At 36.0% G+C, this 18,872-nt stretch overlaps 1 protein-coding gene across 6 annotated transcripts in view; it reads left to right on the forward strand.

Annotated features, from left to right (window-relative positions):
• The window catches only part of EPB41L5 (erythrocyte membrane protein band 4.1 like 5), a 177,267-nt gene that overhangs the window by 77,201 nt on the left and 81,194 nt on the right, over positions 1–18,872 (forward strand). For 4 of the 6 annotated variants that reach the window (XM_036886554.2, XM_036886555.2, XM_036886553.2 and 1 more), the window contains exons 12-16: positions 5,626–5,795; positions 6,841–6,947; positions 7,998–8,025; positions 12,927–12,969; positions 13,372–13,487. In XM_036886554.2, the coding sequence (XP_036742449.2) occupies positions 5,626–5,795; positions 6,841–6,947; positions 7,998–8,025; positions 12,927–12,969; positions 13,372–13,487 (464 nt within the window). Of the gene's footprint in view, positions 1–5,625; positions 5,796–6,840; positions 6,948–7,997; positions 8,026–12,926; positions 12,970–13,371; positions 13,488–16,673; positions 17,715–18,872 lie in introns of those variants that run through there. The other 2 variants (XR_005025012.2, XM_036886556.2) reach the window with 2 other exon arrangements.

Below are 18,872 nucleotides of genomic sequence, written 5' to 3' on the forward strand. Positions count from 1 at the left end.
GCATGGGATGTATTTCCATTTATTGGTGTCTTCTTTAATTTCTCTCAAGAGTGTCCTGTAATTTTAAGGGTATAGGCCTTTCACTACCTCATTTAGGTTTATTCCTTGGTTTGATGCACTTGTGAATGGAATTGTTTTCCTGATTTCTTTTTCTGCTAGTTCATTGTTAGTGTATATGAATGCAACAGATTGCTGTTTATTAATTTTGTATCCTGCAACTTTGCTGAATTCAGATATTCTAGTCATTTTGGGGTGGATTCTTTAGGATGTTGTATGTACAATATCATGTCATCTGCAAAAAGTGACAGTTTAACTTCTTTCTTACTAATCTGGATGTCTTTTATTTCTTTGTATTGTCTGATTGCCATGGCTAGGATCTCCAGAACTATGTTGAATAAAGGTGGAGAGAGTGGGCATCTTTGTCTTGTTCCCAATCTTAGAGGAAAAGCTTTCAGCTTTTCACTATTAAGTATAATGTTGGCTGTGGGTTTGTCATACATGGCCTTTATTATGTTGAGGTATTTGCCCTCTACCCATTTTGCTCAGAGGTTTTATCATGAATGGATGTTGAATTTTGTCTTATGCTTTTTTAGCATCTACAGGGATGATTATATGATTTTTACCCTGCTTTTTGTTGATGTGGTGGATGATGTTGATGGAATTTCGAATGTGGTACCATCCTGGCATCCTTTGGATGAATTCCACTTGGTCATGGTGTATGATCCTCTTAATGTATTTTTTAGTTCGGTTTGCTAATATTTTGTTGAGTATTTTTGCATCTATGTTCATCAGTGATATTGGTCTGTAATTTTTTTGTGTGTGGTGTCTTTGCCTGATTTTGGTATTAGAGTGATGCTGGCCTCATAGAATGAGTTTGGAAGTATTCCCTCCTTGTCTACTTTTTGGAAAACTTTAAGGAGTAGGTATTAGGTCTTCTCTAAATGTCTCATAAAATTCAGCAGAGAAACCATCTGGTCCATGTGTTTTGTTCTTGGGTAGTTTTCTGATTACTGTTTCAGTTTCATTGCTGGTAATTGGTCTGTTCAGATTTTCTGTTTCCTTCTGGTCAGTCTTGGAAGGTTGTTTTTTTCTAGAAAGTTGTCCATTTCTTTTAGGTTATCCTGTTTGTTAGCATATTTTTCATAATTCTTTGTATTTCTGTGGTCTCCGTAGTGACTTTCTCATTTCTGATTCTGTTTATGTGTGTAGACTCTTTTTTACTTGATAAGTCTGGCTAGGGATTTATCTATTTTGTTTATTTTCTCAAAGAACCAGCTCTTGGTTTCATTAATTCTTTCTATTTTATTCTTCTCAGTTTTATTTGTTTATTCTCTGATTTTTATTAGGTCTCTTCTTTTACTGACTTTGGGCCTCATTTGTTCTTCTTTTTCCAATTACATTAAATGTGAATTTAGACTATTGATTTGGGATTGTTCTTCCTTCTTTAAATAGGCCTGAATTGCGATGTACTTTCCTCCTAGAACTTTCTTTGCTGTGTCCCACAGAAGTTGGGGCATTGAGCTGTTGTCTTCATTTGTCTCCGTATATTGCTTGATCTCTGTTTTAATTTGGTCATTGATCCATTGATTATTTAGGACCATGTTGTTAAGCCTTCTATGTGTTTGTGAGCCTATTTTCTTCGTTGCACAATTTATTTCTAGTTTAATACCTTTGTAATCTGAGAAGTTGGTTGGTACAATTTCAGTCTTTTTGAGTTTGCTGAGGCTCTTTTTATGGCCTAGTATTTGGTCTATTCTGGAAAATGTTCCATGTGCAATTGAGAAGAATGTGTGCTGCTTTTGGGTGGAGTGTTCTGTAGATGTCTATTAGGTCCATCTGTTCTGATGTGTTGTTCAGTGCCTCTGTGTCCTTCCTTATTTTTTGTCTTGCTGATCTGTCCTTTGGAGTGAGTGGTGTGTTAAAGTCTCCTAAAGTGAATGCATTGCATTCTATTTCCCCCTTTAATTCTGTTAATACCTATTTCACATATGTAGGTTTTCCTGTGTTGGTGCATAGATATTTATAATAGTTATATCCTCTTGTTGGACTGACCCCTTTATCATTATATAATGTCTTTCTTTGTCTTGTGTTAACTTTCTTTGTTTTGAAGTCTATTTTATCTGATACAAGTATTGCAACTCCTGCTTTTTTCTCCATATTGTTGGCATGAAATATCTTTTTCTATCCCTTCACTTTTTGTGTGTGTATGTCTTTGGGTTTGAAGTGAGTCTCTTGTAGGCAGCATATAGATGGGTCTTGCTTTTTTATCCATTCAGTGCCTCTGTGTCTTTTGATTGGTGCATTCAGACCATTTACATTTAGGGTGATTATTGACTGATATGTACTTATTGCAATTGTAGGCTTTGGATTCGTGGTTACCAAAGGTTCAAGGACAGCTTCTTTACTATGTAACCATCCAACTTAACTCGCTTATTACATTATTATAAACACAATCTGAAGATTCTTTTTTTCTCTCCCTTTGTTTTCTCCCTCCTCCACTCTTTATGTGTTAGGTGTTATATTCTGTACTCTTTGTGTATCCCTTGACTGAGTTTGTTGGTAGCTGATTTAGTTTAGCATTTGGTTAGTAATTAATTGGTCTACTTCCTTTACTGTGGTTTTATTTTCTCTGGTGACAGCTATTTAGCCTTAGGCATACTTCTATCTAGAGCAGTCCCTTTAAGATGCACTGTAGATATGGTTTGTGAGAGGTAAATTCCCTCAACTTTTGCTTATCTGTAAATTGCTTAATCCCTTCTTCAAATTTATGTCATAATCTTTCCTGGTAGAGTGTTCTTGGTTTGAGGTCCCTGTGTTTCATTGCAAGAAATATATCATGCTGCTCCCTTCTGGCCTGTAAGGTTTGTGCTGAGAAGTCTGATGATATCCTGATGGGTTTTCCTTTGTATGTGATCTTTTTTCTCTCTCTGGCGGCTTTTAATACTCTGTCGTTTTCCTTGATCTTTGCCATTTTAATTATTATATGTCTTGGTGTTGTCTTCCTTGGGTCCCTTGTGTTGGGAGATCTGTGCTCCTCCATGGCCTGAGAGACTGTTTCCTTCCCCAGATTGGGGAAGTTTTCAGCAATTATTTCTTCAAAGACATTTGTGTCCCTTTCTGTCTCTTCTTCTTCTGGTACCCGTATAAATGCAAATATTGTTCCATTTGGATTGGTCACACAATTCTCTTAATATTCTTTCATTCCTATAGATCCTTTTTTCTCTCTCTGCCTTAGCTTCTTTTTATTTCTGTTCTCTAATTTCTATTCCATTTACCGTCTCGTCTGCCTCTTCTAATCTGCTTTTAAATCCCTCCGTTGTATATTTCATTTCAGCTACTGTGTTTTTTTAAGGTCTCTGTTTCCCTCATGAATTCATTCCTTATTAGCTCTTAAATATTTTTTTGTAGCTCCATTAGCATGCGTATGACTTTTGTTTTGAATTCTTTTTCTGAATTGGTGATTTCAATCTCACCGAGCCCTCTTTCTGGTGTTTGAGGGATTTTGTATTGAATAAAGTTCCTCTGCCTTTTCATAATCCTATTGGATAGTGAGAAATACTAGGTTTGTGTAGGTGGTGCCCTCCAATGCCTGGAAACTGCTCTTCGGAGTTTCCCAGTACCTGGAGCGATGGCAGTGGTTGCAGGCCAGCGATGCCAGTGCCTACCCTAAACAGTGAGCCCTTTCTTGCTTACTGGCTGCAGTGCCTGCCTCCACTGTCAGGACAAGTGAGCTGCATGCAGCCCTCTGTATTAAGGGCCCTAAGCTGCCATAGGCAAGGCTGCCCTCTGACTGGCATGGAGCAATAGCAGGGGTCACTGGCAAGCGGTGCGGGTGCCTGCTGGGAGGACCAAGCCCTTTCTTGCTTGCTGGTCGCAGTGCCTGCCTCCGCGTCAGGGCCAGTGAGCCACATGCATGGGGCAGCTTCTTTGTTAAGCCGTGTAGTTGCTGTAGATGGGGCTGCCCTCCGGCTGGCCTTGAGCAATGTCAGGGGCAGTGGGTTTGTGCGCAGGTGCCAGTGGGGAGAAAGGATCAGCAGACTGCTTAACACCATGGGGGCGCCTTGGAGCTGCAATGCCATCTAAGGAGATGGAGCATCTGAAACTCCTAAAAGTTCCCAACCTGCTGGGCTTAGTGTGCCAGGACGAATTTCTCCACCTGTTCCTTCTACTGAAACCTTGCCCCTTTAGCACCTCTCTCACTGTTGGGAAGTCTTTCAAAGCACCCGCCTTTCTTTTGTCCCAGGGCAGCTGGTTGTGGGAACCAGTCTTAGTCTCTGACTTCAGTTTTCAGCCTATCTAATCTCCCAAGCACCATGCAATATAGGTTTGTGCTCCTGAAGTAGATTTATAGGGCTGGGCATTTAGCATTCGAGCTTTTACTCCCTCCCCGCTCTGGCTCTCTTCCTCCCACTGGTGAGCTGGGGTTGGGGGAGTGCTTGGGTCCCGCTGGTTATTACTTTATCCTTTTCTGTGAGATGTTCTCTTTTCACAGATGTAGACTGGCTGGTGCAATCTTATTTCTGGTCACTTTTTTAGGAATAGTTGTATTTGCTGTATTTTTGTATTATATGTGGTTTTGGGAGGAGATTTCTGCCTCACTTCTCATGCCACCATCTTTTTTCCTCCTCCCTGACAGTGGTATCTTTATTTTACCAGGGCACACTGCTCTATGGGAAACCAATGATTCTTTATTTTATTTAAGCAGTTTTTTTAAAAATTGAGATACATAAATGCACTAATCTTAGTGTACAGCTTGATGAAATTTTGACATGTATATACACTTATATAACCATCAACCAGATCAAGATATTAAACATTCTCAGTAATTTTTTTCCCTTTACCTATTCCATCTCCCATTTCTCTGTAGTTTTTAAACATATCATTATTTACTTGATTATTTCTCTTGTTTTGGACATTTAGAGTTTTGTGCCAATTTTTACTATTTTAAATAAGATTGTAAAGAAAGTCTTTGGGTATAAATTTTGATGTTCAGAAAATCTTTTTCCCATGAAAGACAGTATAACTTATATGTAGTCTGTGGAGCCTGAACAGCTAGGTTCAAATTCTGGTGTCCTCTCCTACTAGCTTTGTGACCTTGGGATTAATTTGTTGTACCTCAGTTTCCCTATCTGTGAAATGGGGTGTACTAGTATCTACACATTGAAGTAATTCATGTAAAATCCTTAGAAAAGTGCCTGTGAATGTTAATTAAGTATCATAACTAGATTCCTGCAAGTATGGTTACTATGACAAAGAATGTGGATGTTTTTATTCAACAGATATATATGGCCAGATCTTATATAGTCTTTTGAATTATAATTATAAATTATCCCAAAGTATAGCAGATAATGCCTCATTTTATATTTCTCTGAGAAAATAAGATCATATAAGCAGAGAGTGCCCTCTTGGGAATAATTTTTTTATTGACTGAGGAAATAATATGGTTTGATTTCAACTCCTGCTTTTCATGTAAGTAGCTATAAAGAGTGAGTTTCAAGGAACAAACTAGATGCTTTATTATTTGATTCTTGATATTGCTGTGGTTGTATATATATAGCTGAGTAACAGAGTACAGGACTGTTTGACCTAGTAATTGTCTCTCTTTACATTCTTTTTCTTTTTCAGGGTAAAGAGCAGGAACATACATTTGTCTTCAGACTGGATCATCCGAAAGCATGCAAACATTTATGGAAATGTGCTGTGGAGCATCACGCATTCTTCCGTCTTCGAGGTCCTGTACAAAAGAGTTCTCATCGATCAGGATTTATTCGACTAGGATCACGATTTAGATACAGGTTAATGTCAATAGCTGTGCTTGCTCTATCTTTCATTCTGTTGTAGAGGCCAAAAATTTAGTCCAACCTCTTCATTTTACAGATGTGGAAACTAAAGCTTAGGGAAATAGGGTGGTTTGCTAATGTTTTCCATTGGACAAAATAAAAGAAGTATTATTATTGTTGTAATTTGCTGGATAGATAGGAAAACCTTGTAATGGTGTAATGGATTTTGTATTCCTTTTGACATTTATTTCATATGTTAACAAAGCCTTAATTTAAATCCATATAACAAGAGTTTTAAGGAATCTCCATCCAACAGTTGGATATATAGAAAAAGGGTATCCTGCACTGAGTGGGGAATTAAACTGGACAACATTTCTGGTCCTTTGTAAACCTGAAGTTCCATTATTCTTACTCCTTGTTTGTTGGTCGTTAGTTAAAAATGATTTGGCTTACCTGAGAGTGGATTAGTGATTGTGAGTTTTCTGTATGCCATGAGAATCAGGCGGTATGATTTAAGGAAGGAATGGATAATACCGGTAATATGGCAAGTTGATTGCATAGGATTTATGTAAGAGAACTTCTATCTATATAAAAAGTGGGAAGGCATTTTCTTAGTAATTTAAATAGAAATCAAGGAGAATGGGACAAGAGTTTTTAATATGTCTGAAAAATTATTCTGAAAAGTGTATCACAATTAGAAAAATTAAATGAAAATCTTGCGTTAATTGCTTGCTTTTCATTGGAGGGGTGCAAATGGGGAGTGGAAGGGAGTTCGGTAAAAACACAAATCTTCAAAATTTATTTAATATGTTCTTCAGTGATGTGCATGCTTAAGAAAAAAAACAGTATAATCTGTGTATTGCATATTTCACACAAGCCTAAAGAGTGAAAGAATGCTGTCGTAGAGAGCAACGTCAAGATTATTAAAGGCTATAGTTCCTTTAGATGATCTTCAAGATGATTCTTTTAAGGAGAACCTCAATGTAGACTTTCTCTTATGTGTATCTGATTGCTGTAGGCCTCACATTCTTTTCCTGTTTATATGCCTCATTTATTTTAGTGGGAAAACCGAGTACCAGACCACAAAAACCAATAAAGCAAGAAGATCGACATCCTTTGAAAGAAGGCCCAGCAAACGATATTCTCGACGAGCCCTACAAATGAAAGGTGAACTATAACTGTTTCAAAGGACTGTTCTTGGTATATCATCCTATGCTGGTACTGTTTACTTGAGAGGAAGTTGTCTGAATCTTAAGTCTATTCCACTCAACTAAAGTCACCCTTATTTATTGACTTTGGTTCTGGCATAATCAATTTAATAAAATACAAGGGGAAAAATTGCCTGTATTGTTGCTGAGATTAAGCTTTATGTTAATCCCAGCTCAGACACTATTTGGAGTTTGTGTTCAATTTTTGTTCATATCAACTACTTAATTCTTCTGTAGAGCAATCATTTCCCTTCCGTTTTAGACTTCTAGCTCTCATTCATCATAATCTTGAAAATCCTCTTAGGAACTTTTAAAAACATTGGTATATGATGAATAAATTATAAGTTCAGATTACTTATTTCATATATTATTTTTAAGGTTTCCGTTAGTGTTTAAGCTTAATCATCAGTACATATTTAAGTTACTTTTATTATGTAATAAAAAAAGCATGGTTTACTTTGACAAATCAACTAAAACTTGTGTTTGGTTTCAAATCTGAGTTTGTATTAAAATACATACAGATTGAATTGTCAGTATGTCCAGCGTCAGTGTCATCACCAGTTGTCCAAAAATAAACACCATGACCTGATAATTTGGCAATATCAATTTTTAAAAAAACTGATTTATACTCATAATTTCTGGTATGGCTATAAATTAAATAATATATGAATGAAACCATGTTAATTTTTGATGGTTTAAAATCCTAAGTTACATCTTATTTTCCCCTGACAAATGTTCATTGTCACTGAGCCCTAAGAGGCTTGCAGATGATTATGTTTTAGAAGAGATGTATGCTTATTTTACTGCTTTACTTAAAAAATGGAAATTGGTCATTCTTGACTTCAATCATGTGAACCCTAGAATACTTTCCTGAAAAGAAGGTTTTTAAATCTATAGTTGGGAAATGTTGCTTGCAAAACAACTAGTTCAAATTTACTTTGATGAATAGTGGAGCAGTTTATCATGTAAGAGGAAACTAATGAGATGTTTTCTTTTTTTCTTCTGTCAGCGAGTATAGCAAAACCTGAAGAACTCAGGTGAGTAATGCCTTGCAACTTAGGAACTTAAGAATTGGCGCAGGATGTTTTAGAATTTATGTGGTTGTCATTAATTAAATATTGTTCAATATGTATCAAATTGAATTGTCCCTAAGTACTGGGGATATAGGAACACAGAAACAGATAATCCCAGATAAAATTGACAGAAAGTAAAACAAAGCAGTTTAAAGAAAGAAAGAGTGTAGTGGGGGAGGGGGAGTGGATATGCTATTTATAATGAGAATGACATACTCATTGTCATTGGTATGTGACTGAGGGTATAAAAATGAATCAATTAATGGTCTTTGCACATAAGGAGCTCAAAGAACCAAGGTTGATTTGCAGATAAGCAGTTTTATTCCTGAGATAAATCCCACTTGGTCATGGTGTGTAATCTTCATATGTTGCTGGATATTTGGTCACTGGGATTTTGTTGTGGGTTTGTCTATCAACATTCATCAGAGATGATGTGGTCCACAGTTTTCTTGTAGTGTCTTCATTTTTGGTATCAGGGAAATACTTAGTTTTACAGAATGAATTGAGAAATGTTTCATTCTCACCTATTTTGGGGGAAGAATTTGTAATTATTTATTATGTTAATTTAAATGTATGGTAGAATTTACTGTTAAAGTCATCTTGCCTGGCCTTTTCTTTCTGTGAAGTTTTAAAATTCTTAATTCAATCTCTTGTCATAGAGATGACAAGGATTAGTTTAGTAAAGGATACAAGTTAACAGCCAGATGAAGAGAGACATAGGGAAAGGACCCAAATAAAAGAATTTCTATCCTGGTGGAGCTTGGGGCCTGGCTCGGTGGCACGTGGAGGCGTTCTTTTTCCCCAAGCATAGAATTTCTCCCCAGCTGAGAAGCAGGATCCAACCGAGCAGAGCAATAAGCTCTACTTATAGGGGTTTGTGAGGGCTTCATTGCAGTCACTGCTTGACTAAATTATTGGCCATTAGCTGATTGAGCCTCCAGCCCCTGCCCTGGGTGGGGTCCAAAAGTCTCTCATTAACATGACAAAACACCTGTTTCACCTTTAAGACTGCAGTTTTTCAGGAATTGTGGATGAAGACCAGTATACCTGGGAAATAAATATTTGGTCATCCAAATATGTATTTCTTAGGACTCATTATATCACAGCTTTTAAGAAAAAGGATGGAGAAATGTTAAAGGTTTTGTATATTTTCTAAGCTGTTTTATTTGTTTTCTGTTTGTTTGGTGGATCAGGCCTTGCTTTCCTGAAAGGGAGTCTGGGACAGAGTATTAAAACTTAAAGTACCTGGTGAAGTTAGCAGAAATGTAAACAAAGTATTCAAGCAATGATATGTAGTTGGAAAATTAAGGATTTTACTTGCAAGAGTTTGTCCTCCTTTAGAAAGTTTTTGAAATACACATTTCTGACCAAAAAGTGAGAATGAACATAGTCTCTTACCTAGAATGAAGATTAATTTAACTTTAACAACTAAATTTATCGTTTCTTCTTGAGCAATGCTTTTGGCTCTGGAAAACAGCAGAAATGGGATATTTAAGTGATGCTACTTTATTACTCTTTTATTAAAATAAACTTTAGAATGAGAAGTAGAGGAGGGACCCAGCTCTACTGAAGGTTATGGAGCATAACAGTACTGGAATGAACCTGAGCTTGGACTGGTACAAGTGCCCTTTCATTCCTGCCTTTGTAGGCTGTGTGCATGAGCTGTTCTGCTCCAGTGAGCCATGGAAAACAGTACTGTTTTAAAAAGCACAACTATTTGACCTAAAAAGTTTTTGTCCTTATACTGTGCCTATTTGAATAACAGGTTTTTTAATTGGCTGATGTCAGTCATTTTTCTTGTACTGTATTATCCCCTCCTAACTACTTCCTTGTGAGTCTTGACATTTGTAAAGTATCCTAGGAAGACATGGTATTTGAAGGGTGGTTCATATTTCAATTACCAGTATTCTTTGTACTGGCTTAGTAGACAGAATCTTGAAATTAGCAGGCAGAAAAGAGAAGGGAAGACATGGAGAAAATGGGAAATAGAGGGGATGGGGATAAGAGGAAAAGGGATCTGTTATTGCAGGTAGTCCTTTGAAAGGGGTGAGCTTGCATTAGGTCACTAATGAGAAGTGTTCATTCCTACTTTCATATTAGTAAAGGTGAAATAATTTGTATTATTATGAGAAAATAGTGCTTTCTACATTCCAGGTTGTGTGAAAAGAGGGAGCTATGATGCAATTAGCATCACTTCTTCTTATAAGCACCTTTCTCTCATATTATTCTTTTTTTTTACTGCTCAAAAAGGATATTTTATTTGTGCAGTCAAGAATACAGCAAAGACTGTGTAAGGCTCGTCTTTAAACTGAGCTCTTAGTGGCGAAGTGACTGTCATCCTGAAGGGGACTGAGGCATCCTAAATTTTGAGAGTCTGGGTTTAGGTCGAAGAGGTCTGTGTGGTATAGTCATCTGTGGTGGTGGCAACATCAAATCACTCAGCAGGTGTGGCAGCTCCTTGTGGGCTCCTGTGTGTCTCCCTGGTCTTCATTTGAGCAGCTGAGTCTTCAGGGATTTTACCCTTTCCGTCAAGCTTTAGTACCACTGTTTTTCATCAAAAGCACACTTATGATGAATAAGAACTGCCTTCACATTTTTTTTTTGGTACTTGATCTTCCAGAATTATCTTCTTTAGCCTTCAAGATTCCTTCTGTTACCTGTTTCCCCAAACTTTCCTTTCTGAAATGCCACCTCTCCATAAAGTTCTGGTACTTGTTTTTCCCCAATGACTTTCCCTGGTCTCAGGAAGAGTGCACGTAGCTCTCTTCCTGCTCTGGTTTCTTCTGTCAGTTAAGTGGGTCTTGGTCTGCCATTCAATTGTGTAGATAGTCCTGATTTTGTATGGTCAGGTAAGACTTTTAACTTCAAATGACTTTGACTTTCTTTATTTCATTTGATCTAAATATTTTCTGCAGTTGCTTTCCCCTTGCATTTTACTTCATAAATTCTTCATCTGCTTGTGACTTGAGTGTTGTGGTTTTTGGCTTAGCATCTTTTCTGTCCTGTAATGGCTTAACGGCAGTCCCTTTCTTGGCCTGAATGGGTCCTCTCTGGAGAGGTGAGGTCTGAATGTGACTTAAGTCTTCTCTTTTGTTGATACTGCAGTTGCAAAGGAATGGAAGAACTCTGATTTTGGAGACCCTCCTTTGCCTTTGCTTATCACTTGAGGATCAGCTTCTGAGCTGCCTCTCCTCATCAGACTGTGACTTACTCGTTGTTTATTCGTCACCCAGTGGAGTTGCTCCCTGCTAGAAGAAAAGCTGCAGAGAGGATCATAAAGTAGTGAGTTGAAAATCTGTAAGCAAATTGGAAGAGATTTCATAATATTTAGGATTATGAGTTGCTTAAACCAACATAATGTATTCTGGAAAGAGCAACATGATTAGCAAAATAATGCCTGACAGGTGTATTATTTACTATTGTCTTGGCAGCAGATCTGTACAAATAATATTTTTTTAAGGTTTTTTTTTATCACTGTTCTTTGTGCTTTGCTAATATTAATTCATTTAATTCTCCTAACAGTCTCACTCATGCAGATGAGAAACCTGAGGCTCAGAGAACAGAGCTAGTGGCACAGCTTGGATTTGAACCCAGGCAATGATAGTGCATGTTCTGGCAACTCAACTCATAACAGAGATGTAGTTAATAAAATGTAAGGTATAAAACAGATTCACAACTCATCACCCAGCCTTTTAGCAAGGCCTCTGAATTCTTGGACTCTTTCATTGGTTGTCTTTCATCATAATTCTTGTTTTGCTCTCACTCCTTGAAGAAAGGCTTCCTGGATGCTGTGTTCAGAGTTCCTGTTTGAGAAGCTTTGCCTATTCCCTTTTACCGGAATGATATCTTGCTAGGTACATATGCTTACATATTGCTGTGGGGAAGTCTGTGCCGACCTGACACAGTGATGTGCTATTAAATGTCCCTTGGGTGACTAAGTATTCTTTCCTTTATGCTTGAACTCAGTAATTTAACAAGAAGAAATTGAATGTATTTAGTTCTGTATTTCATTTTCCTGAAACACAGTGAATGCTCTCATTAAATCTGTAGGTTATTTTCTCACTTTCAAGGAATTTTTTTTATGACTTGAATTTATTTTGAGTTACCTTAGTTAAATTCTTCACTTCATGATACTTAATTATGCTTATGTTAGAAGGTCTGAAGTCAGTAAACTACTTTTTCCTTTCATTTTGTTGGGCTAATATCTCATCTGTGAGTTTTTTCACTGAATATTTGTTTTTTTTTAGCTGTTTTGAGGTTTGTTTCTATTTTTGTTGTTATAAATCTAGTTAAGTGCTTTTTTTTTTTCTTAGGAGGTGGGGTCAGGGAGGGAAAGGAGTGCAGCCTAAATCTAAATTTAAAAGCATACTTACAAATCATTTGGAGGAGAAGGTATACAGAGAAGTTTCTAAATTAGGTCTTTTGAGTTATAAAATACTGAGCTGTTACTGACACTGGAAAATCTTGAGAAGATGGGAATATACAAAAGTGACAGATAATTTATGTTGGTATTTTTGCTTAATGTCTTGAATTTAAAGAATCATTTATACTGCTGTCTGTATTTTGCTGTGTTTGATAGATATTGACCAATGAATAAACAAAATTAGTAGTGAGGTATACGTCTAAGCACAACAGGTATACAGAAATATCAAATGAACAGACTATAGAAAAGCAAGTGTTTGCCTATAAAAGAAGTATTTTCTGGGCATCTTACAGTCTGAGTTTAAGTACCAGCCATAACTTTAACAAAATAATTAATGTCCTTGAAAATAAAGCTACTTTCATTAGTGTATGTATCTTACAATGTGAAGCACTAGAATGTTATATATGGTTTCCTTATAATAGATTTTTTCCCCATATTACAGTATTCACAATAATGTTTCAACTCAGAGTAATGGCTCCCAACAGGTAAGACAATGGTAAGCTTCTGAAGCCCTAGAACACTGTAGTTAATTATGACAAACCGTATTATCAATTGAATTTTCATAGTAGTATAATCTTGGGAAGATTTTGTGCATTTTATTATTTATAAAGTGGCCCAATATGTGAAACTCTTTTGCTATTTTATCTAAGATATTGTAAATAGAACAAGTGCTCTATAAAACATTTTCTGTCCCTGTAAATCCTGTAAAATGAATAAAATATTAATAGTTAGATTATTATCTGTCTCTAAGGTAGAGATAATATGCAAGCATTTGTTTACATTATCTTTCTTCACTATGTAGGTACTATTACATTTTAATGTTCTGTTTATGTGAAGAAATCTTTTACTGAGGCAAAATAGATGATTTTTGTAATTTGTGCCCGAAGGTTTTGGGTATGAGATCTACTCTGCCTACGATTCCTTCTGTACCCTCTGGTCCTGTGCTGGTGGAGATAGCGAATCTTCCACGGAGTCCTGGAACAGACCAGCATGGCAGGAAATGGTTTGTTAATGCTTTAAACCAAAATAAAGTATTGCTTAATGGTATTTAAAATTCCCAGCCATAATCTTAGAGTACTTTAAATATGATTGAAAGCAAATTATTCATATTTGTAAGCTGAAAATAAGCATATAAATGAGCAGTCATATTGGAATGAGGAAAATAAGGCATATGGATGAAGAAGGAATGCAGTTGTCTAAAGAACACCAGACAGCTCTCCTAAAATATTTTGGTTAGTATGATTTGGGAGTGGTGGGACTGGTTCTCTGTTGAAAAGAAAGTCGGTGCTAGTTGAAAGAACCATTTCCCAGATCATAAGAATTACGTTTGTTACATGCTTCTCAAGCACCATGACGCTACTGCTTTGGATGTGTTTCTTTCATTAAAGACTGAAGATAAAGCCAAAAAGGAAATTGAGTATAGTTCAATAAAAGAAAGCATGAAGTACTCCATTTTGGGGGATGGAGAGAGAGTCTGATGACAGGAAAGATGCTTCATTTATTTAAGTTTACAGAGTCTTTTTGTAGATTAATAGTGAGTGTACAAATATGGATACTTTGTGGCTTATTGGGGTTAATCTGTGGGGTTCATCCTTTCCCAAATAAATATATGTGGCTTGAGGGACTCCTAGAGAATTATTTGATTGAGTGAACAGACATCATCTGTTCATATTTTGTCTATTTATGAAATGAACTTTGATAATTCATAGGATTTTTTTCTTTTTTTCTTGCTCTTAGTTTGTTTAGTACCTGAATCTAATGAGTTTCTGTGGTGATCTCAAGGTTTTGGTCAGCTTTCTGTGCAGCCAGTTCTCCCTTCCTGGTGGTGGGTCAACAGTGGTTGGTGATTATTTTCAGTCTTTGCTATGTAATTGTTTTTCACTGTTATTTTTGCTTAACTAACTGCAGGGTGCTTTGCTCTTGAGGGTTGGGCATATTTTTATGTCAGTTCCAAATAACTTGATTAGTTTCTAAGATTGAAGGGATTTCTTTTTTCCTATTTTTTCCTTTATCCTTTTATTCCCCCTTCCTACTTGAGAGTGTGCCAGGGGTACATTGTGTGTGTGTGTGTGTGTGTGTGTGTGTGTGTGTGTGTGTGTGTGTGTGTGTGTGTGTGTGTGTGTGTGTGAGCACACACTTAAAATATAAACAGTGAGACTTCTAAATGTTAAATTTTTGTCTTTTTTTTTTCAAGTCATTAAAAAGAGTTTCTTCAGTTTCTTAACTGAAAACACAGCTCCAGTAAGCAGCTATGTTTTATCTCCTTGATGTTACCACCAAGTCCTTTGGCAAAGAAGCGTAGTACTGAGACTTCAGCTATAAAAGAACTCCCTTAAGACTGGACTTGCTTATCTTTTATGTTAGTTAATATGGAATGAGAATCTGGTTTTTTTGCATCCTGTATTCACTAAATATTATGTTTTCTAATTTTAATGGGTTCATATTGAAATTTATTTGATTTGGTTTGTTAGGCACTACTCAGTTCCTTTGCTGCCTTTAGAAAGAGAATATTGAGTCAGAGTATTGAATTCCAAAAAAATGAAAAATTTGTAGCTGTGTGTCCTTCCTTTATGTAGTTGTGCTGAGACCTCCTTTGCTGAAAAGAAGTAGAATGGTGATCCTTAAAGCCTAAGAGCCTCAGTGTGCATCAGCAGTGGCATGGAATTGAATATAGAACTGACACATCTTGGAGCTAATGGATTCCCCAGCCTTAATTTAAAGTGCATTCTGCATTTCATTCTTTGTTTCTGCATGCTTTGATTTTTATTAATACTTTTAAATGAATATAAAACAGTCCTCCTTTAGAAAATAACAATATAATTTGGAAATTCTCCCTACATTTGAATATTTGGGCAGAGTAATAGACTTCTTTTTCTTGCTGGTATCTTCTGAATAACACCATTATTTCAGTGAATGATCTGATAAAACAATAACTCAGAATTATTTAGTATTTAGAGTATCACCTTTTGAGAAATGGTTTATGTATTTTAAATGCATAAGCCATTTATAAACAATAGCAAAAGCAAAGCTGATACATCTTGCATGTATAAAGGAGAACATAAACCTAATTTAATTTTGTAAATTTTCTGAGACCCTGTCTTGTAGGTCATTAATTTTGTGGATTAGATTTGATGAACAAATTGTATTTCAGTTGAAGGAAAGATGATGATTTTATTGTAAAAAAAGTCTTCCAAGTTTGTTCTGAAAAATCCTTTTAGCTAATTTTTTCTCAGTTTCCCTAAGGAAAAAAGATAAGATTCATGTTTTGATTGAGTTGAAGATACTATATTTAATAATTATCCTTAGACATTTGTTGTAATTGGAGTGATGTTTTTTCCTCTGTACTTATCTTAAATATGTGCTGCCCTTTTTGTCATGTCATAAAACCTTGATTTTCTGAATTTAGCAAATGTTTGCTTTCTACTGGAGGACTCTGACCATTCTAACCAGGACCTGCTTGTGTGCACGTTTCATTCACATAGCTCTATATGCCTGTTCTGTAGCACTGTGTGATGAAAGGTATCTCCTATACTTACTAAACTATTTCTTGGAAGGGGCTTACAATCTCATCACATTATCTGTACCTGTTGAATTTCATTCTGAGGTTCTGTACACTTTGATTATACAAGGAACAGTGATTCTCCGTTGTTGATTTTAAACATTGATGTAAAATTACATGACCTCTGAGGGTAGTTTTCTTTTAAATGCTCTTTTGAATTTTGTTTTCTGGATTTCAGTTTTGTGAAATCACTTAATTTGGGGAATAATTTTCACAATTGCCCTTTTCTGTATGTGCCTTTGTCCTTTGTAGACTTGTCCTTTAAAGTATTTGAATTAAGTAAATTATAAATAGTTTTTCTTCTCATTAGAATCTCAACATTTCTGCCTTTGATTTTGGTAGCAGCATCAGGCACAGATACAGTGTCTTGCTTTCTGTAATTTTCTCTAACTCACTTAACTGACTCTGACCACTTTATTTCCATATTGACATTTTCTACTACATATAACTTTGTGGATCCTCCCCGCTTTGCTATTCTCAATGGCTGTCATTGCATGGAGATGTTGATAACTACTCATAGCAGCGGTGCATGCTGGTCACATTGCCTTTCTCCTTTATTACCTCTTACACACCCATTTCTCCTGTTTCTGTTGACTAACTGTGCTCCCCTCCCACTCCCCAACCATCCAGGCTCTCTGCTGCCAGTGACTGCTGTCAACGTGGTGGAAACCAGTGGAACACAAGGGCCTTGTCCCCATCCCAGCCTGCACATAGAAACTACACTGACTTTGTCCATGAGCACAATGTGAAGAATGCAGGAGTCCATCCTGATGTTCATTTTCCTGGCCATGCAGCCATGACTGAGATATGAGGGTTAACACTTAGGCACTGGGACTGTTTGTCATGTAAGCTGATGGTATACAAGTTGATGGTATATATTTTCTAGTGTTTGTAGAGGATTGGCCACATCAGGAGAACTTGGGAGAAGTTACTTTATATTGTGTCACTAGTTGTGTCGTGTTTGTAATTAAATTCTGTGAAAGGGAAAAGGATCTGAGGAAGCTATGAAGCCATCAATGATAATGACAATGTTTTTGTGCTGGAAATAATACGTGTACCATTGTAATTTTGGGAGGGTTTTAACATCTCAGAAGATGTCTCAGGAGAAGGTTTATGTTTGTCAGCAAGCTGCCCACCTGCCCCATGCCATCCAAATAGACTGAGGTTAAAAGAATCAATCAGACACACTTAAAGCAAACTCAATAGGAGGCATGTCCAGGTATGATATATCATCCTTTATTGATATTTTTATAAAACTGCTCTTATATTACTATTTTTAATATTTCTAAAGTGACCCATGCCTTAATTTTAAGTGCCTAAGATTCTGTAATATTAATTAATGTAATTTTTAATTAAAAAGTTACTTTTTAATAAACAACAAGTATTTTAGTTTACCGAAAGATCTAGAAATAACATTAATAATGTGATCTGTGTAGAGAGAGAAATCTGAATGGTTACTTTTGCATGATCAGCTAGTTGGACTAATGGTTAAACTGTGAATGGTTACATTCCTACTGAATGGTTGTTCAAAATGGAAAAATGTATTTACTTGTGTCTTTTTACTTTTTTCTTTCACCTCATGGCATTTGATATATTTCCCAGGTTTGCGACATCCTCACAACCTGGCCTTGTATGACTTTAAAATAAAATTCTGAAGCCAAAACCATATCATTTTTAAATGGATTGGATATATTACTATTTTTGGTCCCTCATGAACTTTAGAATGTAATTATCCAAGTTCTTTGGTTTAATTCATAGAGGTAAATTAGCTGAAAAAAGTACATTTCTGGTTTAATGGGAACTTATATAGGGAAACCTTTTTTACATCTTTTTACAGTTTTAAAATATTTCAGCCAAATTTTCAAACTTTTTAACTATTTATATAGTAATTTGAAGATATTTTATAGTCTGAGAATTCATAATACTTCAAGATAATGAAGCTTCATTATCAACATCCTCTAACCTGATTACTCAGAAGTCAGGCTTATCTATGCTAGACTAAGATAAAGGTTTCAGGGGGTTTTATTACTGCACTCTTCGTTGCAAATATAATACAGCTTATCAACAGACGACCTAAGTAAGCAGAACTAAGTAGTATTTAGGGAATGAAAGGTTTCAATCAGAGTTTACAACCATATATTAAGTGGTATTCTCAAATTATTCTTAAGCACATCCTTGTAATTATAAACAGATCGATATCTTAAATAGCCTACCTTGTTACTTCTGTAAGTCTAGTATCATTTAGCAGGCTTAAAAATAGCCACTAATATATGTCTGTGATAGTAGTTTCAGACTTTACATAGCTCAGATTGTAACTGTCAAGTATAGTCAGTGGTGATTTCTTTCCTTGAAAGAAAGTAAGTATATTTTAATCACCAAAACCCTGGTTTGTGCCATTCAAGAAAAAATTTTGTGGGTAAGAATATAATTAAGAACCTATTATTTCTATAATAGGAATAGAGAGGCATAGTAACAAAGCTTTTCTGGTCTTTGGGAGAGTCTGAGGTTTGACTTCTCACATGTTAAAGTTAATCTTGAAATCCGAAAATCAGACAGTTGTTATAGTGCCTCATATGTATCTTAGCAGAATCTTACCTTTGAGAAGTACGGAAGTATTATAATTGAAGAGTAAGATCTTCAGTTTATATTGAAAGTGACATTTCTAGGCTTAGAATTTGAGCTAATCACCACTATTATGTTTAAATGATGACAGAATCACACCCTGGTTATTCTTTCCTTGAAAACCTTATTATATAATAGTTCATTTGTAAATTCCTGTTGATAGAACCTTGGATGGATAATGAGGAGAGAGGACAACAAAGTGGGTGG

Source organism: Manis pentadactyla, chromosome 8 (genome assembly GCF_030020395.1).
Source record: "Manis pentadactyla isolate mManPen7 chromosome 8, mManPen7.hap1, whole genome shotgun sequence".
Taxonomy (NCBI): Eukaryota; Metazoa; Chordata; class Mammalia; order Pholidota; family Manidae; genus Manis; species Manis pentadactyla.